Raw genomic sequence first — 27,737 nt, 5'->3', positions numbered from 1 at the left:
CTGTCTAGAGGGATGGCAAAAACGATCTACCTGAGGAATACCCCACCAGTGGACAATGTTCAGGAACACATCTCTGTGAAGCATCCATTCGTCAACTTACACCAGCCTGTGTTCTGAGAGAATGTAAACTGCCTGAACAGTCACCTGATATTGGACAGCAAGATTTCAGACCTGAAGAACTAGTCTGCAAAGAAGAAAGAACCCTGTACCCCATTGCTTGCTGAAATATCACATCATTGTGGTATTGTCTGCAAAACTTTTGAGTGACCCAGGATGAAAGATTGAATGAAAAGCCTGAAGGGCAAGAAGGAGGGAACCCATTTCCTTTATACTGATGTGGTCTGACCTCTGATGAAGAGGCCAGAGAGCCTGAACCTTGAGAGAGCTGAGACAGCCCCCCCCAATCCTCTGTCTGAAGCGTCTGCAAAGAGCAACTGAGTTAGGGCTGGGCTGGTGCTTGGAAAGGAAGGCCTAGATTGAGAGAGCGAAAGATGACGAATCCACCACTGATGTTTCAGCTTGACACAAAGAAAGAAAGGGATCGGGAAGTCCAGGGGGGTGATGATGTTGAAGTCACAAACACATGAGGTACTACTGTAGCTTTCTCATATGGAGCCTGGCCAGAGGAAACATGTGAATGAGAGAAATGAAATGAAAGAACCCAACAACCCTGAGAAAGTCCCTTGCTGAGACAGACTCCAGAGGAAGAAGAGACTGGAAAAAGGTAATAACAGACGGGGCCTTGTGGGGAAGGCAGAGAAGCCAGCATTAGAATGGTCTGGATCCTGCAACCAAGGAAACCATTATCCTAAGAAGGAGTTAGAGTTGATTTGTGAAAGTTGATGGTGAATCCCAGACTCTGCAACAGCGAAATAGCAAACTGAAGACCCTGAAGCAGAGCCTCAGGGGAGGAAACCTGAATGAGCAGATCTTCCAGATAAGGAAAGAGCTGAACTCCTCTCACTCTGCAAAAAGCAATGACTGGATCGAGGCATTTAGTGAATACCCTTGGGGCAGTAGAAAGGCCAAAGAGCAAGGCAGAGAACTGAAAATGCAAAAAAAAAAAAAAAAACAGACAAATAAACATTAATGAAAAGGGGTCAGACAGGGATATGGAGGTAGGCATCCTTGAGATCAAGAGATTCCAAAAATGCCTGTGGAAGAACAGGAGGAAATAAGGTTTGAGGAGATGACATCCAAAAAAGAAGGAATCTTGACAAGTGTCGTGCTGGTAAAAGATCCAGAAATTATCTCCAGGTTCCCTCCTTCTGGAAACCATAAACATTATGGAATAAAAACCCCTTTCCCCACCTGGGCCAGGGGTACAGTTTGAATAGTGCACTAGGCCAAAAGTGAATGAAGTACCTCTGGGAAGAAAGGAAGCTGTTCCCAAAGAGTTTGAGGGATGCCCAAAAAGGGAGGAAGGGGCTTCCAAACCATGAAATACCCCTGCTGGATAACAGACAGAATCCAAGAGTCAGCTGTGATTGTTAACCAGTTGGTAAGGGACAGGGAAAGATAAGGGAATAAAGGGACCTGGTTGAGGAAAGGGGAAGCAAACTGTCAAATAGAATCCAGCTTGTCCTGAAAAAAGAAGCTATGTTCTTACCATAATGTTCCATCTGTATTGCTGATCTTCATTCATTCTTGACTGATGGGTTTGGACTCGGCAATTATACATAGATCGTGCTAGTCAAAAACTCTCTAGCTAAGGCTCTACCCACAATGCCTCTCTTCCCATTACCTCAGATAGAGTTTAAGAATAAATGAAGATCGACAACACAGATGGAACGTTATGGTAAGAAAATAACTTCATTATCTGATGTTGTCAATCTTCATTCATTTTTGACTGATGGGACACAGTACCCAACTACTTTAGATCCTGTGTGGCCATAAGGAAGGATATTTCTGAGCACCACAGAGCTAAAGGATGCTCTTCTCCTGGAGACCATGTCTAATTTGTAATGGGTGATAAAGGTATGTGGAGTAGCCCAAGTTGCAGCTGCACATATGCCTTCCATAGAAGCTCTGGAATGAAAGACCGCTGAAGTGGAAACAGATCTTGTAGAATGAGCTCTAACTGTAGTTGGCAGTTTGAGTCTATTTTGACTGTATATAAATGTAATGCAGTTTCTAACCATTTTCATAAGGTGACCTTTGATACAGGTTTGCCCAATCTGGATCCTGAAAATGACAGAAATAGTTGGTCTGATTTTCTAGAAGATTTCGTTCTGTCCAAGTAAAAACATAACTTATTGTGGACATCCAACAAGTGTAAACAGTACTCTCCTTTGTTTGTAAAATTTGGGAAGTCTATGGACTGGTTGATATTAGACTCTGATACCACTTTGGGAAGGAAGGTGGGACTGGTTCTGAAGTGACACTCTTTCTTTGTGAAAAATGATATAGGGTGATTTACGCATGAAGCTTGTAACTCTGAAAATCTCCTAGCAGACGTGATAGCTACTAGAAAGATGGTCTTCCAAGATAAAAACTTAAGGTCGCAAGTAGCTGCTGGCTCAAAAGACTGTCAAACTAGACATTGTAAGACTAAGGTCAAATCCCATGGTGCTATAGGGTCTTTGAATGGGGGTTTTAAATGCAGACCGCCTTTAAAAAATTTTTGCATAAATGATGAGACATCAAGGAATGGTAATAAAAACAGTTATGAAAATTTGAAATGAAAGCCAAATGAACCTTAATTGTGGGCGTAGAGGCCCCCATTTCAAATAATGTAGATAAATATTCCAGGACTTTATCAACTGATGCTGAGAAAGGGACTATTGTAGTTTCTACGAGCCCAACTTTAAAATCTTTTCCATTTGCTTAGGTAAAGCTTCCTTGGTGGATGGTTTATGGGAAGTCAGAAGTATCTTTTGTACTGCAGAGTACTAGTTATTCTGCCTGGCAATTACTGGAATTGGAGAACCCAAGCCATCAGCTTGAGATTTGAAGGCTGGGATGCACCAAGCACTGAGGGTGAGACAGCAAGTCTGAAGCTAGGTCCAGAGTCCATGGGCAGTGAATCAAGTAAGGCCAAAGGAAGGGGAACAAGACTTGACGGGGCCAGTAAGGTGCAATGAGAATTACTTTTCTTTTCAACCATTAGGCTTTCCTCAGAAACTGAGGGATCAGTGGAATATGGGGAAAGGAGTACAGAAGTCCCGGGGGCCAATCGTGAAGAAGTGCGTCTCTCAGGGACTCCCCATGATGGGGGATTATGGCAAAGCACCTGCTGCATTTGTGGTTTATGGGAGAGGCATAGAGGTTGCAGCATGGCTGACCCGATCGACAAAAGATCTTCGTCGCTATGTTGAGATTGAGGGGCCACTCATGTGGCAGGAGGATACATCTGCTCAGTTTGTCTGCAATGACACTTGAGTTCCCTGGGATATGTGTTGCCACCAGAAAGCAGTTGGAAGAGATAGCCCATTGCCAACTTCTTAGGACTTCCTGACATAGAGGGTAGGACCTGGTTCCCCCTGTTTGTTGATATACCAGACTATGGACATGTTGTCTGATTGGATTGCAATTGTCCCCAAAGGAAGGACAGACTTAAATGCCTGCAACGCTGAAAGCACTGCCCTCAATTCTAGCACACTGATGTATGAATTGGCTTCTTGTGGGGACCAAGTGCCTTGAAAAGTCTTTCCCAGAAAATGCTACTCCCTCCTATCTGGGAAGCATCTGTGGTCACTATGGCCTTGGGCACACAGGGGGAAAAGGTACGATTCCAGATTCTCTTCTGGATTCATTCACCAAGATAAATCCTTTTTGCAGAGATCTGTTATCAAGACTGGATGGGATATTGGGTACATTAGAATCAACCATTGTGATGCCAAGAGCCACTGAAGCGGCCTTGTGTGATACCTCGCTAGGGGAACTAACGTTATCATTGCTGCCATGGTTCCCAGAGCTTGTAGTACCAGACGAGCCAGAACTTAGTTTTGGGAAATGATTACTTGAACTTGTGATCTTAGCTTCAACAACCTGTGGAGAGGAAGGGAAGCCACACGGGACACTGTATTTAATCGTACTCCGATGACCTCCAGAGCCTGTGTGGGAATCAATTGTGACTTTTCCTTGTTGACTGAAATGCCTAGTGTTTTGGAAAGATGTAGAATGAAGTCTATGGTGTAAAGCAGTACATGCCTGGAGGGGACGGTGAGGAGCCAGTCCTTTAGATATGGAAACACCCGGAATCCTTGTAGTCTCAAATGAGCTGCTACAACTGCCATGCATTTGAGGAACACCCTGGGGGCCATGGTGAGACCGAAGGGCAGCACTCGGAATTGGTAATGACTGGCTCCTAGCCAGAAGTGGAGATGACTTCTGGAGCGCTTGTCCATTTTTATGTGGATATATGTGTCCTGAAGATCTATAGAACGCATCCAATTGTTTTCCTCCAAAAAGGGAAGGATAGACTGAACCGTGACCATGCAAAATTTTGTCTGTTGCACAAACTTGTTCAGTAGGCTGAGATCCAGGATTGGTCTCCACTCCTCTGTCTTTTTTGGCACTAAAAAAAACTTGAGTAAAAGCCAGATCCTATGTGGTCTGGTGGTAGTACTTGGATGACTCTTTTTTGAAGCAGCTTTCGAATCTCTACTGCTGCTAGATCCCTCTGACTGGGTGGAACATCGGGGCTTCACTTTTGGGGTTTTGGTAAAAGGTTGCAGGGGATGTGGTAACCTCTGGTAATTATTTTCTGCACCCAGGTATCTGAGGTTATTGTAAGCCAGGCTGAATAGTGCACAGAAAATCTTCCCCGACTGCCTCCAGAGGTAAGCAATTGGGCCTCCATTCAGCAGCGCTGATAGGGTTGTCCAGGAAAGGAATCTTTGGAGCCTTGGGTATGCATCTTTCAGAACAATTCCCCTCTCTGTCTCGGGGGAATTTACTCAGCACATGTGTCCTGAAAAGGCCCATGGGTCTTACTGAACTACATTTTTCCACTTCTCTGATTCCTGGAATAAGGTCGTTGTGGAGTGGAAAAACAAATGCCCAGAGTAGAAATGGTCTTTCCATCTTTTTCACATCTGGCTAATGTGTCTCTACCTTTCGGGCCAAACACCTTTCGGGCCAAACAAGGAAGTACCATCAACAGGAGTATTGATAAAGGAAGACTTAAAGGGTTCTGCAAAGTCACACAAGCGCATACAGATGTGACGCCTAACGGCAATGCCTGTACCCACTGCTCTAGATGCCCCTTCAGTTGAATGAGCAATAAGTCTCATGGATGAATTTGAGATAGACTCCAGGGTGGCAAGTTGAGAGGCAATCTTATCCCGAACCTCATCAGACACTGCTCCTACAAGGGTGTCTGAAAGCTCAGTTATCAGATCCCTTTGAAGTCTAGCAATGTATGCCAGGAAGTTCAAGGACTGAATAGCAAAGGTCATTGAAGCAAAAACCCGTTTCCCAAATCTGTCCATCATCCAGGACTCTCGGTTATAGGATGGACAGTTAAACTCTCCTCAGCTGTCACCAAACCATGGCATCCACTGCTAGACCCTTTGAACAATGGGGCTGATCTTCTGGTGCTGACAAAATCTTATTCGGTCTCCGGGGAATAGGGTCTATGGAGTCAGCAGCAAATGATCAACTTAACTAGGTCATCAGTGGCTTGGTCAACCCAGAAGTAGATGGGCAGGCATGAAAAGCTTGCAAGAACACAGATTCCTCAGAGGATGGGTTTGAGGGATTCCAATCACCCCTCTGTTTTAGTATTTCCAGGATGTCTGCAATGGAGACATCTTCTGGGGGTGACCGTGGGGAACCTTCCCCTTCATCGTAATCTGTGTCTTCAGTGACTGATTCTTCTAAAGAATCTAGGTGCTTCCTCTTGCACGTCCTCTTATGGGGTGGCTCCTCAGGGGGGTTTTGAGGAGGATTTCGAAGAGGGGGACCCTAAACTGGGGTGTCTTGCAGCTCTTTTGCCCATTGTCCAGACGTAGTAGATTGTGACAGCTGCAAACCAGAGGAAATAAAAATATGGCACTCCAATGAGGATGGAGCCAGCTGGGAGCCTGCTGAGGCCAAAGCTCTCTCCATAATCTGGAAGGCAGGCCTGCCTGAACAGGGATGGGAGCCCAGAACCGAGAAAGACAACCTCGGAACTGGGGTTACACCCTGCTCCGATGTGCCACCACCCAGAGCAGGAGCCAAGAGAGGGCTCAAAACTGCCATGCTTCCGAGAACCGTAGACATCACAGTGGAAACAACCAGAAGTGTTCCAAAGATCTTGTAACCAACAGCCAAACCACAGTCCCAGGCGTGCAACAGATCCGAAAGAGCCGAAGACCACAGAGTTGACTCTGCACCGAGGTGAGGTCTAAAAATGGCAGTGAGGTAGCTGGTACAGGGAGGATTGAAGTGGGAGGTGCCAAACCTTGAAGAGAGGTTGAAGGGGGATAAACTTGTGGAGTCCTTGGAGAGTAAGCCTCGGCTGTGGGTGGGAGAGAGGTTTGTGAAGGTGCGGGAAGACCCCTGGCTGCCAAAAGCTGGTCCACCAATCTGACCAGTTTCAATTCTGAGAGATTCCTGGAAGAAGAGATTGGGAATCCTAAAGGGGACTCAGGCCTATCCAGAAAAGGGCTTGGTTCATGACCCAAGATTTGGTCTACTGAAGGGGAATACCTAGTCCTGGGAATTATTATTGGGTCAACTTTTGGCACCATAGGCTGTTGTGTGGAAGAGGAAGCTAGAACCAAATGAGAGGATAGTGGTGGTGGTGGTGCAGAAACTATTGTTGGTGCCTAAGAGGTTTAAATCGGTTCAATGACCGAAGGCACTGATGTAGATTGAATCACTTTTGTACCAAAGATGATGATACTGTAATTTTCAGTACTTTGGCTTTCGGTTCCGAAGATACTGTTGGAACCTGCGGCTTTTGGGACTTTGCTTCATGTGCTGAAGGAGAGGTCAGCACAGAGTGGTTTCTTTTCTTAACATCTGTCTCCAGAGATTTTGAAGTCTCAGCCTTAGATAGGGCTTCACTGAAGGGACATTTTAACAAGCCTTTTTCCTAAAGTACAGGCACTAAAACCTTGACAAATTTTACAAGTTATGCCCAAGTGAGGGGCACCCAAAGAGTACATGCAAGAAAGAAGGCCATCAGAATTAGGCATCTTTCTGCCACGGTCCTGACACTGTTTGAAGCTGGATGACCCCTTTTGCTTTTCCGCCATATCAAAATCCCTCTAACACACACACACACATCACACATGTAGGAAAAAGGAAGGAAAGGAGTTTTTTTTTTTTAAGCAGATCTACCAACAACGGGTACAGTGGTATTTAAAGACTACCAACGGTAAGAAGGAAAAGGGGGGAAAAAGACCTCCTACCAACAATGGTAAGAAGAAATACTGTTAGGTAAAGGGGCTGAGTAGAAACAGTTGGAAAGCAGTCACACACTCAAAAAAGGGAGCGAAAACTATCCAGTAAGAAAATAGAGTTTTAGCCAAAAATCACTAGAAACAAAAAAACAGTACTCAAGCCGCTGAATCACTTACAAATGCCTTCTACCAGCACCTGCAGGACTGCATGGATAAGGCAATCCCAAGCAAAACAAAGACTCTTTGTACCAAAGGCAAGCGTCCAGTCTGGTGGACCCCAGCCATAAACAAACTCTACAACAAAAGGAGGAAGCTACTACAAGATAGAGCAAAATCCTTAAAAGGTAAGACACCCTTGATCACTATAAGTAAAAAACTAAGAGCTCTCATAAAATCATCCAAAGCAAATTTTGAGAGAAAAATAGCTAAAGACTCAAAAGACAATCATAAGGCCTTCTTTAGCTATGTTAGAAACCTGGGAGGAAACTCCCAGATATGCTCAGAACTAGTTCAAAATGATGTGAAGATTACTGATCCTACAGACATTGCCAACATACTGGCTGACAGGTTCAGTGCAAACTCCCCAAAAGGAGAGATATCTATACCTTGCAGCCCCCAAACATCTCCAACGCCCAAGTGAGAACTGCTCTCTCCAAAGCAAAAAACACAGCATCCATGGGACCTGATGGTGTCCCAGGCTGTGTGCACCACGAACTCAACGAGGAATTAAACCCACAGCTAGGACAGCTGTTTAATCATAGTCTTACCTCAGGGAGTGGCGCACTGCAACTGTGGTCCCACTTCACAAAGGCGGTGCCTCCACCGACCCTGGAAATTACCGGCCCATTAGCTTGACAAGCCTTATCTGCAAAGCCATGGAGAGGATCATAATGGACCTCATAAATAAAGACATAGGGAATTTGCAGACTCTGGATCCATCCCAGTTTGGCTTTGTCAAAGGCAGATCATGCCTTCTAAACTTGGTTGACTTTTTCGAAACAGTCACCAAAGCCATTGATGAGGGAAAGGCAGTCCATACAGCCTACCTCGATCTGTACAATACCCCACTCGGGTATCATTGAAAAACTCATCAGCTTAAATGTTAACCCATACATCACAAGATGGGTTGCAAACTGGCTGAGTGACAGAACCCACAGGGTCAGAGTTGCTGGCGCCATGTCAGACTCAAAGCCTGTCACAAGTGGTGTACCACAGGGCTCAGTCCTGGGCCCACTCTTGTTTGGAATCTACTTTTCAAGTACAAGCAAACACAGGAGGGTTATGGCTGACAAAGTTTGCAGATGACTGCAAACTATAGTAGAAAACACATCTGACACAGATATCCTTCAGAAGGGTCTCACAGAAACGGATAACTGGTGCCAGAGCCATGGCCTAAAGTTAAATGCCAAAAATGCATAGTCATAAAAACAAGGTTACCCCTAGCTACCAAATAGGTGGCAATCCACTGAGCACAGAAGTTGTTATCAGGGACCTGGGGACCCAGGTTGATAGTAGTCTGTCATTCGACACCCATGTAGCTAAAGTAGTTAGGAAGACCTTCTACATTGCCCACCTTATCATGAAGGGATTCTCATCTAGATCAAGGGAGGTCATAGTCTCCCTATACTCATCACTCATCAGACCAATGATTGAGTACAATGCCCCATTCGAATGTATCTGACCCGACACTTGCAGCAGCTGGAGAGGCCACAAAAGTTCCTCACCAAAAGGATAAAGGGTCTCAAACATCTGTCCTATGCTGCCCGACTGAAAGAACTCCAGCTCTATTCAGTTGCTTACCGCTTGCTCAGAGGTGACCTTTGCCTAACATACAAGGCCATGTCAAACCCAGATTTGATGAATATGCTTCACATCAAAAAATCTAGATCCATCAGAGCCACAAGGCGGAGACTTAAACCTCGGATAGATTCATCACCCAAAGACTCCCTATGCTGTGGAACAAAATTATGTGAGGCAGAGCACCTCACTGGCCTTGTTCAAGAGAAATCTTGACCAATGGATGGGAGATCGCAGATATACCCCAGGGATTACCTCAGTGTCACTGCTCGACAGAGGCACAGCAAAATAATGGGTATAATTCCCCATACTCCACAAAACTATGGGCTAGGCTTGTAAATGCCCTCGGGCAGATGGCCTAGTATTAACCTATGAACCTATAACCTATGAACCTATAAAGCACTTAACTGAGAGTATCGACTGACGTGTCCAATCTTCAGCACTGCAAATGAGATCTGGGGTAATGGGAAAAGAGGCATTGTGGGCAAAACCTTAGCTTGAGAATTTTTGGCTGGCTACTAACAGCCAAGTTGGTGCCGAGAGGTCGGAACCGAACCCATCAGTCAAGAATGAATGAAGACTGACAACATTAGATGAAAGGTTTCTGGGAACTAAGAGTTTGAGTAGACTTAACAGGAAGCACACATCTAACATGCTTTTTACCTTTAGGTGATGAGCAAGACTGCCTGCGGACAAAAAAGACTTGGAAGGGTAATTCCTCAGAAACCTAACAATAGGAGAAACAAAAATGTTTCAACTCCTGTAAGGGCTTCCCGTTATACTGAAGATACTTGAAAGGTTCAGCAGCAGCAGTACCAAAAAGATTTTACCGTCCAATACAGCAGCCAAATGTTTGGCCTTAGTGTCATCAGGGAGAGCCTGAAGATGAAGCCATGAGTAATGCCTCATAAGAGGACCAAATGCGGCAGCCCTGGAGGAAACATCAGCTGCATCACAGCTGTACTTAATAGAATGGCGGGCAACACCCAGCAGGGGAAAGGGCAGAGACCTCCTCAGAGTCAGCAAGATCAGAAATAATCCGGGAAACCTGAGAAAGGAGAGTCAGAACATACCTAGCTATAAGAGTCTGGTAGTTAATGGTCCTAAAGGATAATGTGACAGCAACATAAATCTTCTTGCCCAGCCTATACCTGTTCTACTATCCTTATCAGAAGGAAGTAACCTGGCAGAGTGTAACAGCTTGGAGGGCTTGCCGAGAGAGACAGATACTACAGAAGGATCAGCAGAATGGCATTTGTAGAAATATTTACAGTCATCAGGCACCTTGTAAAATCTGTCAGGTTTCTTGGGGGCTTGAGGCTGAGAATTAGGGGCCAGAGAAGCTGCTGAAAAGGTATCCAGGAGGGCAGCCATAACTGATATATCAACAGAAAGCTTGGGAGACTCCATCTGGAGGAACTCACAGTATCTCTTCTGGATATCAGAAACCTGAGAAGAATCCCACTTAAACAATTCCATCATATGGGAAACAGTGTTCCCAAATGAGAGTTCCTCTACAAAGGGAATTTGGACAAGTACAATCCTCTTCCTCTCAGCCATAGTCCAAGAGAGATGGGACTTACAGAGAGTAAGCTAAAGACTCTTCCCCTGAATCCTGATTCTCATCAGAGGAACCTGCTCCCTAGGTCTTTTAAGAGGAGTAGAAGACCAAGGAGGGGCAGACACAGAGACCCCTTGAGGAGGCTTTAAAGCCATTAAAGCATTAAACAATTCCAGAGTAAGATCCTGCCATTTAAACAGAGGATCCTTAACTGCAGGGGAAATATATTTGATTTTCTCTTTCTTTTTCTGTGGGATGTCCACATGAACCACCCTGGGTGGTTCAGGTCCTCGATGGCACTCAATAAGAATAGTAGGAATCTCCTCCCTTACTAAGACCAACGGAATTCCTCTAGGTCCCCTGGATGTAATCCCCATAACTTATGGAGCAGACATATGCAAAGCCTCCGAGGACGTGCTAGAAGTTGAATCCATCCAAGGATGGTTTGAAGCAGTGGCACTGGTTTAGCGTTGCACTCTGCATGTTTTTGACATAAGTGGCACTGCGTTGGCAAAAGGGGGAAAGAGAGGAGTTGGAATATACATATATATATATATATATATATATATATATATATATACAAATATTTCAAGCACGGGCATTAATGCCTTTCTACCTTGCCAATATACCAAAACACTTACTCCCATAATAAGTGTACAGGCTGTCCTTAAAATCTAAAGTAGTACTTGCTTTAATGTAATTTGGTAGTCTGTTCCATGCATCGGCTATGTCAGAGAAACAATTAGTACACTTCTCATTCCTATAGCATCTTCTACATAGGTTTTCTGATGGTTCTCTAGTACTTTTTGATAACCCCAAACATTTCCAGAGGTAGTTGTCCCTAAATGCCCTATATACCTGAATAAGATCTCCACTTAGATATCTGTAAGAGACACTGTACGAGTTCAGATATTTTAGTCTTTCATAATAATTAAAATTTTCACATCTATGGATACCCTTGATATATTTCTGTTGTACTCTTTCCAGTTTACTCATACTTGTTTTCTTATAAAGTTTCCATATTGTTATTCCATACTCAAGTTTGGGTCTAAGTTAACAAACATTTACTTCATTATTTTTGATTTCCTAGACTTTATAAATCTTTTTATAAAACCTATAGTTCTATAACTATCATTAACCAATTGGTTGATATTATTAGAAAAACTCATAGCTGAATCTGCCCATATACCCAGGTTCTTAAATGAGTCTACAGTTTCAATTACTGTGTGCTGTATTAAATATTCACCTTTCAGTTTTCAAAGTTGTAGTTCAACCTCTCTTCCATTTCTTATATTTTTTGTCTCTCACCTTAATCAGATATATTGTTCTTGTGGAAATATATCCCCCTGATGTTGTATGCCTAGATCCTGATGCTAAACATTTTTTTTGATATTTTGCACTCAGTTTGTGTTTCAAAATTTTCCACATTCCATCTGCAGTTTTTCCACTGAACACCTCACTCCAGTTAGTTTTACATAGTGACTTCTGCTTCCATACAATCTGTAATGACCCTTCTGTGCATTGGCATAGATTTCAGTTTGGCAGAATTATCTAGCAACAAATTAACCTTTATGACCCCATGATCACTGCACATCAGTGGTGGTAAAACTTGACTTGAAGTAACAGTAATTTATTTGGGAACACAAGCAATATCTAGTATGTTCTGTCCACTGGTAGTTTTTTTTACAATCTGAAGCAATCGTTCCTGAATATATGCTGTGAATAATTTCCTTCTAATGTTGTTGAATCAATATTATTTCAGTCTGTTTCTTAAATGTAAGTCCCCAGATAATATTATTATTCCCTCCTGTGTTTCATGCAAGAAATGTATGAATCCCTCTAGGTCATCTGCACTTGACTTTGGTGGTCTATACACTCTAACAATTGTTATATGTTCCAGGGTTTTCTTTACTGTCACAGTTACACAGTCTATAGTATTGGTGTTATCACTGAACATGTAATACTCACAGGTCTCACAGCTATCTTTAATCCCTATCATAACACCTCCGCCTGATTTTTTTATTAGAATATCTGTTTCAGTAAAAACATTTATACCTTGACAGAACTGGTTTCCAGTCATTATTCTTTAACCACATTTCACAAACAATAACAACATCAATCTTGCAGGAACGTAACAAATTTTCCAATAAAATATATTATTAATGCTCCTAGCATTAACAACCATCAGAGATGCATCAAATGTTGCTATCTGCGGGCTGTTAAATTTTCCACATGGCAAAAACCCTGCCTAGTGTTTGTCAAATACTGCAAAATATCTGCTGCAAAAATTATTTTCCCCAATCTAGACAAATGCACACCATCCTCTCTGAACACAAGTGGGCCCAAAAGAAGGATTGGATGCTCTACACATTTCCATTGTTTAAAACAGGACATTTTTTCCATGTAGGTATTTACCTAAAAAATCTTATCATTCACAATGACCTGACTATCCTTTCTATAGGTGATTTGTGAAAAATATGTCCTAACACCAGTAGAAGCTATACTATTTAGAAGGGCTGTCAGTTCCTTACTAACAGTCAGTGAACCCTTGCGGGTGACATCATTTGGAATATGGATCTCTAGAGTGATTGCCTGAAGGTGTGTATGTTAGAGAAAATGTAGTGCTGCGAAGAATGTGTATTGGCTGCATGCTAGTTGCCACTGGGTGACCTATGTAAAGACCACTGCTCCAGGAAACCATCTTTCAGGCTCTGATCCAATGCTGAAGGTACCGGGACCTTCCAAATCATGGTATTGCATTCTATTGGCTCATACTATATGCTGGATGAAGGGTTAAGTTAAGGCATACAGTGAGTATATGATAAGAGGTGGATAATTTGAAACACTATCTCAGTCAATTACCACAAGGCTACCCTTCTTCCTCATGGGTGGCTTGGGCTCAAAGAAAACTAGGTCTTTGAGGCACAGTTTAGTAAACTCTACTGGAGGCTGGGGTAGGTGAGGATGCTGGTTAGGTTCATAGTTCGGTCTGCCATAGGCCCACTGGTTTGGATATGTACTTGGAGCTCTAACACGGCATAACTTGCTGCTTCCTGGGAAATTCACTAGTGGATGCCCACCTGGTGGACTAGGGATGGAATTCAGTCACTTGAGAGACGTGATGGACAGTCTATGGAAACACTCATTTTTGTGTATACTTCTGGAAGAGATTTTTGGAATGGGGAGTTCTACCACTGTGCCTCTGACTTACTATGCAAGATGATAAGATGGCACAAGAGGCAATCAAAATGAAGCTTCTCTCAACTAATGACAATGGATTAGGAGACCCAAACAAGCACAAGAGGCACTTCACAACATTTAAGGATCTACAGAACAATGCATGGCTAATGCAGAACAATCAGATGTCAAGGACAATGAATCTTGGATGAGGCAGATGGCATTCCTATATCACTGCAGGCAATTTGGACCCGTGCAATCTGTGGCACAGAAGTGCTGACAGGGTGAGTTGCAGATAACAGGAAGAGGAAATGTTTAAGAATTCATCAAGGAAATATGTTGATAAAGGCAGTTTTTTGGAGAAGCAGAAGCTCTTCTAGGGTCTTGCTATGGTCCTAATCAATAGACCCCTCTTTTTTCTTTTAAGCTGATGAAGGAAGTACAGAAGGCAGTACGTTTATTAACATGAGATTGGAAAGCAATGTTGGATTTAACTTGGAACAGAATAGACTCTGGGCAAATACAGAGCTGTTTGGACGATATTGTACCATATTATACTTGACTGACCTATGGAGGTTACAGTACTGGTTACTGACTCAAATAATTTGCATAAATAACAGCATCATGCCAGGTGCTATCTTGTCTTGCTTTCTTTCTTATTTTGGAACTCAATGCCAAGGATTGGATCAAATGTGATTTTCCCATGTAAATATTGGGAGTGTGGGTCATGACTCATTCCTTACAGATCTTACAGTGACTGGGGTGTGGAATGAAACAATAGTATGAAAGACCTCCTCCATGCATGAAGAAACAATCTGGGGATACATGTATGTCTCCCAAACACGCAAGTCTAAAATATTTTGGATCTTTGCTTGGAACTGTTTACAAAGGTATTTTTATATTCCAAGTACACTCCAAAGAATTTTTCCTCAGGTAGACAACAAATGTTGGAGGTGTGATGGGGAAGGAGGTAATTGGGAAAGATTTCATGAAGTCTGCTCTGCCAGAGATACTGGGTGAGCAAATTGGTGTAACTAAGGAAATTATTTTTTTGAACTATGATGGAGAATCGGTTACAAGAAAATGGAAATCAAAGTCGAAATCAACTTTACTAGAAGTAGTGAAAATAGTGACACAGATAAAAGAACTGGGATTGGGGATCTTTCAAAAAGGCTAGGAGCAAATTACACAGAAAAAAAATGAGAATTGTGGAAACAACACATGTAGAGGAGGCACGAGGTTTAAAAGGAGGCAGGATTTGAATGAGATATATAATGTTTGACTGACAATGACTAGACAGATTATAAGTGATGCACAATGTTTGCAAATAAAATGATGTCAATATGGCTTATTTTCATTTATATAAATGTATGATTGCCTATGTCATACGTGATTATTTAATAAAGATGTTTCTTGTTTAAAAAAAAAAAAAAAAAATCTCATCCGTGAACCTTGAAATGGGAAGGGTTTAACTCCATCCTGTAGCAAGGATGAGTATTTTGCCTTCCCACAATGGCAGTGGGCAGGGCTGGGCTCCTTGTTAACAATCAGTTGGCACCAAAATGATGCACCACACAGGGGAATGTTTGTGGCTGGCTGCTGTTAGGGTTAGACAGAGGAGGGAATATCCGAAAAATGTCATCTTGACTTAATATACGTAAGTCCGAACTTTCTGCCATTCAGTTTCTACATTTCAGGACTCGCTCTACCGGCCCTGACATTTCAAATGGCTACCGATTATGACAGATGAACTAGCTGCCTCAGTTCTACTGTTATGATCCAGATGAGATTGTGTGATCTTCATCTATGCTAAATGCTGTTATCCTGGTAATTCCAAAACAAGGGACAGACCATAAACTTCCATGATTATAATTTTGTACCGCTTTTATAAACCTCAAAACTAGAGCTTTCATTCACTTTTATTAAGTGAACTTCTTCAGAAACACTGAACTTCGTTACCCACATCCCGATAATGTTTAAAGGATGACTATTTTAAATTGTCACTATGACGACTTTATATGTGTATAAATGTTTACAAAAGTAGAAAGGAGGGACATACAGGATTGTATTTTAAACAGATTTTTATATATAGAGGGAAAATGATACTGTCATTTTAACTGACTGTCATGTGACTAATGAATGAAAGTATATAATGCTTGTGGGTAATGAAGTTCAGTGTTTCTGAAGAAGTTCATGTAATAAAAGTGAATGAAAGTGCTAGTTTTGGTGTCTGTGTCCTGCCTTTCAGGGATTTGTTATTCGACCAGTGTACTAGTTTTCTGGTTTCAAGTTTTCAAGTTTTATGCTTTTATAAACATGTAACAGAAGATAACCTGGCCAAGATCCTTTTATGACAGAATAAGAGAAAGCCTCCTAATAGAGAAGCCAGTTGGCTTTGTGAACAGTCATCATCTGGCAGACTGTCAGTCCATGTACGAGTGGCTTACCTAACATGATAGTGCATTGTAGCCAGTTGCCGAACTCGGTCAAAATGCTTTACTGTTTTTCACTGCTTTTGTTTTCTCAGTTGTGTAGATTTGTCTTAACAAAATGATTTTCTAAAGTTGTATGATGTTACTTCTGGTTTTGTCATTTTGACTGGATAACACACACAATCAAATGTCAATCAATTTCTTGTTTAGCTATAGTAATTAATAAACTGTTGCTCCCACTTGCTACATTCTGGTAATTGTTCACATTTTTGATGCACTGTAGTATGTTATTTTTACCTTTCCTTACTTGCTGCTATTTTACATAGTGACATACTGCTGTACTTGTTACGATACGGCAACTATAAACTACGTTGTTTTAGAATCTGTCTTTTTTTACCTCTCTATTTATTTTTTTAGTACTTATGCTTGTTTTTGCTACTTGTATTTTCCTACTGGAGCTGCTAAATACTGGCTATCTACTGCAGAGTTATGTACATTTGCTGGTAATTCTGGGTTGATTTCTATTTCCAGTACATCGACTGTTGGTCTTTCCAAGGATAGATGTCTGTGAACTTGCAAAATTGTTAGTAGTTTTGACTTTCAGTTATTGTGGTTTTCTTGTGATCAAGCAGCTGGCCCTTGTCTCCAGAATTCTGCTTTCTTCTAAGAGCCTTAATGTTTATTTTGTGCCCTACTATCTGGGAACAGAATGTACATAAGAGCCTAAAAATGTACTACTACTGACACAAGGATATGGCTGGTTTTCTACATTATTTTTTAATATACAACTTGTTTGGTGGCTGTTTTTGTGGGATGTTGATACTTAAGTTTTATTCCACAGTCATTGGACTGTTGACCCTTAACTCGTTCCTTTTTTCATCTTGGAACATACAGGACACTGCATACAAATTTGCTTTTAGTAAACATGCATAGTTTGTAATTTATTATAAGTTTCTACTCAGAACACAAATAACTGTGCATACTAACAATCTACGTTACAAACGTTTTACTTTTCATAGTATCTGTATTTTCTAATATCTGTCTCAGTGTAATAGTGAAGTGCTTAAGCAACGAAATAAAAGTTGAGTTGCTATGCATCACAGATGAGGCCACAATGGATGGAAGGCCCTTGGGTGATGGTTATTACTGATGCTGAAGAGGCCTTTGACCACATCAGCTTGGACTTCTTGCTTGTGACTTTGGAAGCAATGAAATTCCTATTAAGCATTAGGAATTGGGTGAAGAAATTGTACTCTGTCCTGTCAACCAAAGCACATGTAAACAAGGTATTATGTTTAATTCTTCCCCTTAAATGTTGGTACAGATCAAGGGGGAGCCTATTTTTTATTCCAGCCTGTGGCTTGGGTCACCCATTTGGTAGATTAAAAGGAATGTAGACGCGATCCTGGTGAGAGTAGGGGGTATCCCAATCAAGCAGCTGGCATATGTGAATAATTTTCCAGAGATACTGGGATGCCTGGATCCCAGACCAGTTAGTTCTCTTAAATGACTGATGTCCAACTACAAACCAGAAAGAAGTGAAACTGCTGTTTTCCATTTACACTGCTGCCACATAGACAGGCAGATGACTCATTTAGGGCTAAGGAATGAGGCATCTGCTTATGCACTGACCCACTGGTGCTGCATTATCTCACTCTGGAAGCCTTGTGAGAGACAGTTCTTACACAGTTGGTTTGCTGGGCAGTTCTTCTCATCCTGATGGGCAGAGTGAATGACATAAAGAAGAACATTTTCCCTAGGCTGGCATATCCCCTGGGGGGCGTTTACAATGGGTTTAAGCAGGTGGTAGTCTGTCCTTCTGTAGGAAGGTACAGCATGTGTTTTTGGTGTAGCAACTATTTCAGGTTATAATACAAGGATAAGGGTCTGCAAGGTGACCCAAGTGGGCATTAGGTTGTCTGGATCCTGATGGAATACTTTTCTTAGTTGTGCTCTAGCCACTCTAATAAAGTTTTGTTTTGAGCAATCAAGGACACAGCTATTGCCCTTGTGGTCAGAGTCTAACAAAGAGATTATCAGGTCCTTGAGCACAACTAGAAAGGACTCACCTCAAATGGAAAGAGGTAATTTGCAGTCAAAGAAAAAAGTCTCAGTGTTTGGTTTGGCTTTGAAAGCAAGTTACATATTCTGTGATTTGCCACAGCTTAATCTGTTAACCAATGGAGGGCAACCAGTTTTTGGGAAACCCAAAATTTAAGAGCTTGTCTAAACTGAACCGTGAGACTGGTGAACATACAAGGACAGAGAAGCTGAGATTTACTGAGGGGAAGACAGCTGCATGTTTATCTAAGGCTAGGCTCTTACGACAGCTATGTGTAAAGCTCCATGGTGTGGTTAGAAGACATTGCTAGTTGGTTGTGGAACAGAAGAGGGACCTGACTTAGGCTGGTAGTGGTGTATGACCAGATTTACCTGTCTATAGTATACACACCCCACATTCAGATAATGGAAGAGTCCGGGCATAAACTGATCAGCAAGCGGTTAAATCAGTCAAACAATAGACTGGGGTCCTCACTGCAACTCCATCTCCTAAGCTAAAATCAACATGCTGAAAGCTTGCAAGAATGTGTACTTTACTTTGTCTTCTTTTTAAATACAGTTCACATGCAAAGTGTGGAGAGCTGGCTGCTGATCTAGCATGCATGTTGTGGTCCTCTCCAAAAGGCACACAGTTCTGCAATATGATGCAGTGCACCACAATGTCTGGGTCAGTGCAAAGTGTATATTTAACTGAGAAATCTTTATGTACGACTCCTGAAATACTGGAAAATGACCAAATATTCTGACAAAGTAGAAAACTGAGTTAACGAAGATCTTAAGTGGACTAATGCTTCATATGTCAGGGCTGAAAATATTTTTAGACAGCACCTCTCCAAACACCTTATATGGAGTGTGCCCTGTATACCACTGTGTAGTACAGGACAACGTAGTGTTTGATGGTAGGGTTTAAGGTTGAACAATTGTCTTTTTGTACGGTTTTACTACTAACACATTTTTGTTAGTAATATTTGAGTTGTGACAGTCTATGCCTTACAATAAAAAAACAAGTCTGTTTTGCATCTTCAGGTGTATTTTGACCATCAGAAAACCAATAAATCATTGTCTTTCAAGTCAACAAAAAAAAAAAAGAAAGGCACCTTTATCACATCAGATGTTACTAAGGAAATACTGCAAACAACATTCTCCATTTTTATTAAGCAGTACCTACCCAGCATGTTGCAGATGACTGACATAATTATTTACAGTCCTGCTGTGAACAGCTTGGATTAGAGATACTGCATCTGACCAAATGAGAAGCACTTTTTGTTTAATCTGTATATAAATCAGGTCACGATCTCCCTGTTTATTTGGTACTTGGAAGGAAAATGGTGCTGCAGAAATATGGACCAGTTTGTCAAGCCAGTGCATGCATTTCTTGGAAAACAACAAAAAGTGAACTACATTAACCAGGATATGTCAACTTAAAGCACAGTTTCAGCACAGCTGCATAGTTAGAGAAAAAAGATAAATTATGTAAACATTATGCAATGTCTTTTTGCAAAGCATGCTCAGGAAATATTTTGTGGAATTTGTGATGTAAATGAAGACCAAACTGACAACTGCATCATGCCCTATATTTGGTCACAAACAGCTCTGCTGAAAATTTATTTTAACTTTATATTTTACAGTACTATGACTACTCATGAATATTTAAAGAACTTCTACCAGTGATTACAAAATAAAGTATAAATCCTAAGCAATAGGATTTAAAATTACTGAAAAACTCCTCTCAACATACAAAATTATCAGCAATTTGTAGTACACTTGCTATTTAATTTTTATATCTCTTTGCTATGAACTATGCTAGACCTTCCCAATAAGCATCTGTATTACACCCCCACCAAAAAGCATTACTGTAGTAGAACTGCCAAGAGGCACAGTCAAGGCAAACAGAAACATACACAGGAATTAACAGAGATCAGGTGATTTCAGTTTTACCCTATCGGGTATGTAAGCACAGCACAGTATCTAATCTAAGATAAAGCGTGGTATAGTCACATACTAACTGAATGTCCACAAATCAGTAGGGGAATTCTACTACCTATTGTCTGTTACACAGGCTGTGGAGTAGCAAGCGAAACTCATCAAATGTCTGCAGGATTTTCACTCTCTCTCCTTGTCTGAATGTACTTTAGTGGAGAATGTGCAACCAGATTGCTTTAAAAAAGTTAGCAAGCTCTAATTAATATGTGATACACAAATGAAAAATAAAGGAAATTAAAAACTGCTTACTATTTTGACTTTTTATTGCATAAACGTCAATCGTTGGATCAAATTCCCCAGGACCTGTAGGCCGAGAACTATTTAATGTATTTCCAGGACTGTCAGGAGGTGTTCCTACAGGATGTGTTCCATCGCTTTCTCCCTCATCTTCATCGTTTTCCTCATAGTCCACGTCTTCCTGTTCAGCTCGCTCAACATCATGAATGCCAAGCAGCAGACTATAGTCCATAAGTTTTAGCACAGCAAGGAACTAGGAAAAAGGAAATAATTGTAAAATAAATCAGAAAGAAAAGTGACCACTTAAAACAGTGCAGCTGCTCTAACCAAAATGTATAAAATAAATGGCAACTCTGTCATTTATGTTTTACGAAACATCAAAACTTGCTACAATAAAATGTAATCATATTAAAAATTTCACATAATAAGCATAAACAAATTGTATTTGGCTGCATGACCAAAAGAACAGTAATGTTGGTTAGCCTGAAGACATGGACTGCTTTACCTCTATCACTGCAGGAATAGTAAAACAGGGTTTAGTTTATAACAAAGAATGTGACATGCACTGAACCATCTGGCTTATTTGGTACAGGGGAAGCCTGGACTGCTTTATATATCATGGCATATAATGAACTATGTTTCTAGAAGCATTTTTGTCCCCTGTCACTGCTTGCATATTCTGGATATTTTTAAATAAAAAGCTTTGTAAACCTTATATTAAACAATAGCCCACATAAATTTACAGAATCCTTAGTGATGTCAGGGTAGGGTTAGTGATGGGTTGTATTCACTGAGTGAAACTGCATACATTAAAGTCTGTGGACACATTACAATGTTAACCCTACCCTGACATCTGCTGACTTTTGTGACACTGATGTAATGGTAGGGAAAACACAACTTCACTGAACCTTGTATTAAGGAAACAGGACTTTCAGAACCCGACTGAAACGGAAGAAGTGCATTACACAACTCAGTAGGCATTGCATGCCATAGTGCAAAAGGTAAGCAAACTGAAAGCACTTAAAATCTAAAATGGAGCTTATAGCTGTCAGAAATGTTCTTTTACCACTAAGTAAGCAGCAGCTGTTTCATCCATACAGCTCCAATAAAAGAACTCTACAGATTTTTGTCAACAAGCTTCACAGTTGGAGAAAAAAGCTCCAACACCATCTAATATGTCTGACTTACTACTGCCATCTTCAGGGAACTCAGATGTCTGATGCAGAAACTACATCAAGGAATTAATTTATAATAAAATGGCTGAAGTAACTTTTCCTCAAACTGCCCCACATCGTCAATGAACGATGTGCATATAACATATGTTCCATGGCTATCCACGAATACCAACTAAACAGCCTTTGATTCACTACTGCAGAACACTCCCCAATAGCCATATTAGGCATCCATAGCCATTTCAATTGTTACCCTTAAACTAACCACTAAAGGTTCTCCAGCGTTACCACAGCAAGTGTGCACTCCTAGAGGAAGGTTTCATGTAAAGATGTTATAAACCTGATACACACCTCACACATTTATGGTTAATAACAGCATGACTGTGTATAAGGGAGGTGGACAATGCTTAGCAAAACAGTTGCAGTGACATCTTTTCATTACAGCCTCAACATTCTCCTTAACAATTCAAAATGACAGTTTAATCCAGAGGAAAACTGTACTAAAAACTGGATGAAAGCAGTCCAGTGGTGATCACTGCCACATATAAGCATTCAGATTCATAAATGTAACAAAGACAAATTCAGTTTAACACAAATGACATGAAACAGCACAGTGGCTCAGAGTTTAGCTGTACTGTCTCATAGAACCTGGTTCTCCATTTCATTATTTCAGCTGGATTGCCTCTATGTGGTCTTCATGTCCTCCCTGTGTCTGTGATGCAATTTACTGGATGGGTTGATTTTCTCCCTCACCTCAAAGCCATTCTTGTATTTGACTTGGCAATCCTCCAAACTGTGCATAGATGTGTTCACATGCATAAGTGTCTGCCTTTGTATGTGCATACTGTGAAAGATGGTGCAACTCTATACAGGATTAGTTTTGCTGCCTTGTGCAAAGTAAGGGCTGGAACAGCCTCTGGTTCCCCTGTGACCATGAAATAGATAAAGTGGATGAGTAATGACAGCATGAGTGAATCATGTTTGAATGCAACTGTCCAACTAAAGGGTATGCCATCTAAACTGGCATCTCCAACTGCATAGTACCTTCACCTCCCACATGCCTGATCCACCTGATTACCTCACTCATTCATAAACTGTGACTTCGCTTACCACATCATTAGTGGTCTAAACCCACTACACATATTAGTGTCCCTCTTTCATCCTACCAGTCTCTATCACCTTTACGAACCTAGCTAATACCAGTCTCTATAAGCTTTACTAACCTAACTACTACTGCCATACCTCCACCTGCTTTAACTTTATTTTCCCTTTTCTATTCCATTTATGTAACTGTACACATATTTGGTTTGTTAGATCCGCTGTGTGTATATTTGTCAAATTTTCTATGCATGCTCATAAATTTAAACCAGTTATTTGTATACTGTGCATTGATTTTTGTTTCGTTATGAAGTAAGCCAGGCCAAGCTTGTAATTGGTCATTATTTGATCAGAGTTCTACCACCAAAAACAAATTTAAATAAATAAAATACACATACAACAGATGGGGATTACTGTGCACTCTCCAAATTACAAGATGCCCATTAAACTTCATCTATGTATTTTATGTATCATAAGAGAAGACAGCAAAACTAGCAAGTCAGATCTATCACCTACCTTGGCCCTGTGTGCTAGCTGGGGGGCCCTATCACGACTGCCTGTCTGTAACAAACTTGCTGTTATCACTTCCTGTCGAACAGAATGTGTCTGCGTGCCTGGGCGGTTTGGCACTTTTTCTGAATATGTCAAGTCTCAGGCATGGTTAAATATTTTCTTAAAATGTACTCGGACTTAAAGGGTTATCCTTCAGCACTACAAAATGAATAAAGGATTCACATCAGTAGCACAAAGGATTGCAGAGGCAAAAACAGAAAACCTACAGTCATTCAGGTAAAACTTTTAATTGTGCATTTATATTTCTGACAAGGCATTAGCAGATGATAAAAGTTCTGCCATTTTAATAATAACTGGATTAGTACTACCTTTCTTTTATATGCTACCACTAGCAGTTAAAACCTGTAGCTCCTTATGCTGCCAACATATTTTTTGTGACCAACTTCCTTATCTGATTTACCAACTAATAATATGTAGCATTTGAAAGAGCAAAGTATAAGTAGCCAAATGATACTAACTGCTAATTCAGGATATCCTGCAGTAGAAATATTAGTCACTGCCAATTTGTGTTGACATTTGCATTCACATTTTTGTAACTAAGTTATTGAGGGTCATGGTGGGAGACAAAATGTATTGTCAATGTCCACTTAGAGTACATTATACTGCGGATATTACTAGCTGTTTACAATAGCATATGGATTTTTCCATATGTATATTAATATTTCCAGAAGTAAGTGACTTGCAAACTACTGTATGGCCTCAGGTGAAACTTAAGAAAAACTTTGTTGATATTTGATATGCAATTTATAAATCTTGCAAGCTAGTCAGCATATTTATGTTCCTAATTAAAAAACAGTGCATAATTGTTCATATTTCTGTAATTATCTTAATAAACAAACAATCAGAGAGGAATTTTTACTGTTATGTGAAAGCTGATGTTTGCTTAACAAAATGTGCTGATAATAATATTTTAGGTTCTGCGGTTTCCAAGATGTGACAAATTTGTACAATTTTAGAAAAATATAATTCTGAGTTTGTATGAATGTTAATATACAACAGTACTGATGCAAAGATTGTGAATGTACTGACTGTTCTCATTATAAATAATATTTTTACATTAATAGCTTTTACTCTTCACAAGATATTTGGCTTTCAAAGGCGATAATGACACAAGCACTGTCTGTGTCCTCCCTATCCTCAACTACCTCTCAGTGCCTTGCCTGAAAAACTTCAAGGCTTCCAATAATTCAGAGTCGGTAGTCTTCCTTCATGCCAGAGTGAAAACAGTTTTAGTGTATTTTTGTATAAAGCACATCCGTAACCAGTCACTTATTTTGTTACCACATATGTGCAAAAAGGAGCATCATTGTTTTCATTTGTTCTGATTCTCCTTCAAGTAACACATTTTAGGCAAATGTTAATGACTTAACCAGTAACTGTATTTCCTTTTACTATGTTTTGTCATCTTGCTATTTTCATTTTACATGGAGCAGAATATTATATTATGCTGTGTGACATTCAGCAAACCTGAATAGGAATGTAGAATCTTAATGAAAGAGAAGCTCTGTATGTGATGCATTAGTAATATAATTGTGTTCTTACTGTGAACTAGGGACTTGAATCTCCATCTGCATACAAATAAAACGTGGAGAGATACATTTTATTACCTAACACCTACCACAACTCTGGAACAAACTTCTACAAATTAAACAAAACGACTCACTAGCATCCTCCAAATTAAATTTGGATGGGTACACACAAACTTACTCTAGGACTGATCAGTTTTGCTCTTCTTGAGAATGGGGGTACAGCATGAGGTTGGGTACTGGCAAGGCATAACTAGTTTTGTTATTTAGTTGCTTGTATTTCTTGTGATTCCTTTTAGACAGGAGTATTTATTTATTTTTAGGTAAAATTAATAGTTGATCTGAAGACAGGCTAGAGAGTGGTATTTGAAAAGGTCTGTGTGTGTGTGTGGGTATGTATAGGGGCTGGACAATGGCAATGAATTTGTATCTGACAGCAGGATGAAACTAACCATAATTACCGTCTATTTCTATTGCAATCAAATCTCAGCAATGTAAACAAAAGTGTCCGTCTTTGGAGGGGAGGGGGTTGGATGTTTGTGCAAGCAACTTACCACTGATCAGTGCTTCAGGAAACAGTGCTTGTGGACATTTTTTACCTGATCACAACTACATTGTCACAATTAATCATCTGAGGTATTAAGACTCAAAATATGGTCATTCACAGTGGGCACAGAGGCAGACTGTGAGTGAACATTATTGATTTCTGCTGTCATTTGATTACAGCTACAGTAAATGATATGGCTTCTCAGTGTGGATATGTATGGCATATACATAAGTGTGTCAGCCATACGAATTGAGCTTTAAGGCTGCAGGGGAAGGTCGATGGTGAAATGGCTGCTTTCATGTGGGTCCTTGTACTGTGAATCAGGAAGCCTGGTGATGGGAGGTGGGAAATCAGTTGATAGGCAAATGGCTGTGGGTCTGCAGATGGCCAGGGTACAAACAACCATCATGCCTGCCCAGAAGACAGCTCCCACCAGTCAGCTGACACCTTGGGCAAAGACCACAAAGCCACTGTCAGAGGACAGAATTGGCTTAACACCCACTGGAAGAAGACTGATGGGAGGTATATGGAGAGGTAAAAAAGCAAGACGTAATGGCTTGTCTGTGTGTGAATGCAGTACTATGAAGTTAGTTGGTTGTTGTATCATTACTTGCTACTTACTGTTTTACTTTTCAATTATATGATTATAGGTCACATTAAAGGTGGGAAAAATTTTGAAATGATTTATTGTGGTCTCATTTTTTTTATATCTCAAAACCTGGCATTTTAACAGGGGTGTATGCACTTTTTATATCCACTGTACAATAAATATAGGGGGTGCAGATGGAATTACACAAAAAACATTTTTTCTCTTTTTTTCATGTTTTTTGAGTTACACTTTTTGGAATTGGATTTTCAGAAATGCAGGTAATCCTAGAAACTGTATATATTTCGTGAGCTCCAATGCAGATGGGTGGTGTAGAAAGTGCAATTTTTTTGAATAATTGCTTCTCTGAGTTGAACAACCTTACAGTAAGAATATAATACATAAGGGGAGTGCAAGGAGCTCACCACCCTTATTTTAATTTCTGTCTCATTTGCAAGAATACTTTTACTCCTTCAGTAATACGCTTAGAGAGTTTTGATACTCGAGGTAAAGGGTTTGTTCTGAAAATGCATAAGTCGCCCTATGTAGAATTTGTACATTTCAGACAGGTACAGAAGACTTTGTCTGGAATTTATTCACATGGTCCATGCAGTTTAAGTTGCTTACTGACAGAACAGCCCCTAAAATTGCAGGCTTGCCCATTCACGCCAATGTCTGAGATTTTTGCCTGAATCAGTGGCATAGACAGACACAGTTCTGACTATGGCATAGAGGGACCCCAGTTTAATTACCAGATTAGTCCACTGATGACACAGACAGGGAGGATGAACATGCCTATAGTCTATTTGTTACCACTCAGGAATCCCTAGCAGTCATCTGTTCCTTTGTGAGAGTCAGGTGGTAGGAAGTGGGCCAACTTGCTGATCCTCGGGGGAGATGGCCTACCCTCACTGCCTTCCATGCAGAAACATGCCTCTGCAGGCCTCTGTATGCCAATTCCTCTTTGCCAAAGGGTCTGCAGGTTTGGAAATCCCTAGGTAAACACATAATGCATCTATTAGACATCACCAGTCTGATGAGTCAGCCACTTCTCCCTCCCAACAGGATGGGTGACCCAGCAGCAGCTGCTCACCCTCATTCTCCCAGTCAGGTCCTATATGTAGACAAGCTGCTAACTGAACTCTGGTCACATGCAGCATAGTCGGGGCTTTATCCCTCGGTACAAAGGGACTGGCTATTGAGCAACACAACTGTTGACTGCAAAGTAATGTGGTCAATAATAAGCACTCATTTAACACGTCTGATATCTAACATTTTTGAAATGAATGAATAAATAAATAAATGTCCTAAATCCAACAAAAAGTATTCACTTTCATGATATTGTGACTAAAAAAATCTGACCAACACTCCAGATATAAAACATTCAGTCTTAAAATATAAAAATAATCTTGCTAAAGAGCTGAAACTGTGTGTTGGGAGGGGGGGGGGGTGGAGTAATGTTTCAGAGACATTGGGCCAGATTTACGAAAGCTTGCACAGAGTGCAAGAAGAGTGCAGGAGCTCACAGAGGCACTATGTCTGCCATGCGATCCAGGTACAGCCAGCAGGGGCGTGCACGAGAGCTGCTAAAGCTAGTCTTGCACGGACAGCATCATGGTATGCAAATTGCCTCATTTGCTGCTGAAAGCT

The 27,737-nt window shown here is 40.9% G+C and overlaps 1 protein-coding gene across 1 annotated transcript in view; it reads right to left on the bottom strand.

Annotated features, from left to right (window-relative positions):
- The window catches only part of PIP4K2A (phosphatidylinositol-5-phosphate 4-kinase type 2 alpha), a 1,425,784-nt gene that overhangs the window by 65,843 nt on the left and 1,332,204 nt on the right, over window positions 1–27,737 (bottom strand). Inside the window, 1 exon segment of the mRNA XM_044064562.1 lies at window positions 20,598–20,838. Coding sequence (XP_043920497.1) covers window positions 20,598–20,838 — 241 coding nt within the window.

Source organism: Protopterus annectens, chromosome 3.part0, assembly GCF_019279795.1.
Source record: "Protopterus annectens isolate FY-2018-M chromosome 3.part0, PAN1.0, whole genome shotgun sequence".
Classification (NCBI taxonomy): domain Eukaryota; kingdom Metazoa; phylum Chordata; order Ceratodontiformes; family Protopteridae; genus Protopterus; species Protopterus annectens.
The sequence above is the reverse complement of the archived record's forward strand: the minus strand, read 5'-3'. Positions and strand labels throughout refer to the sequence as shown.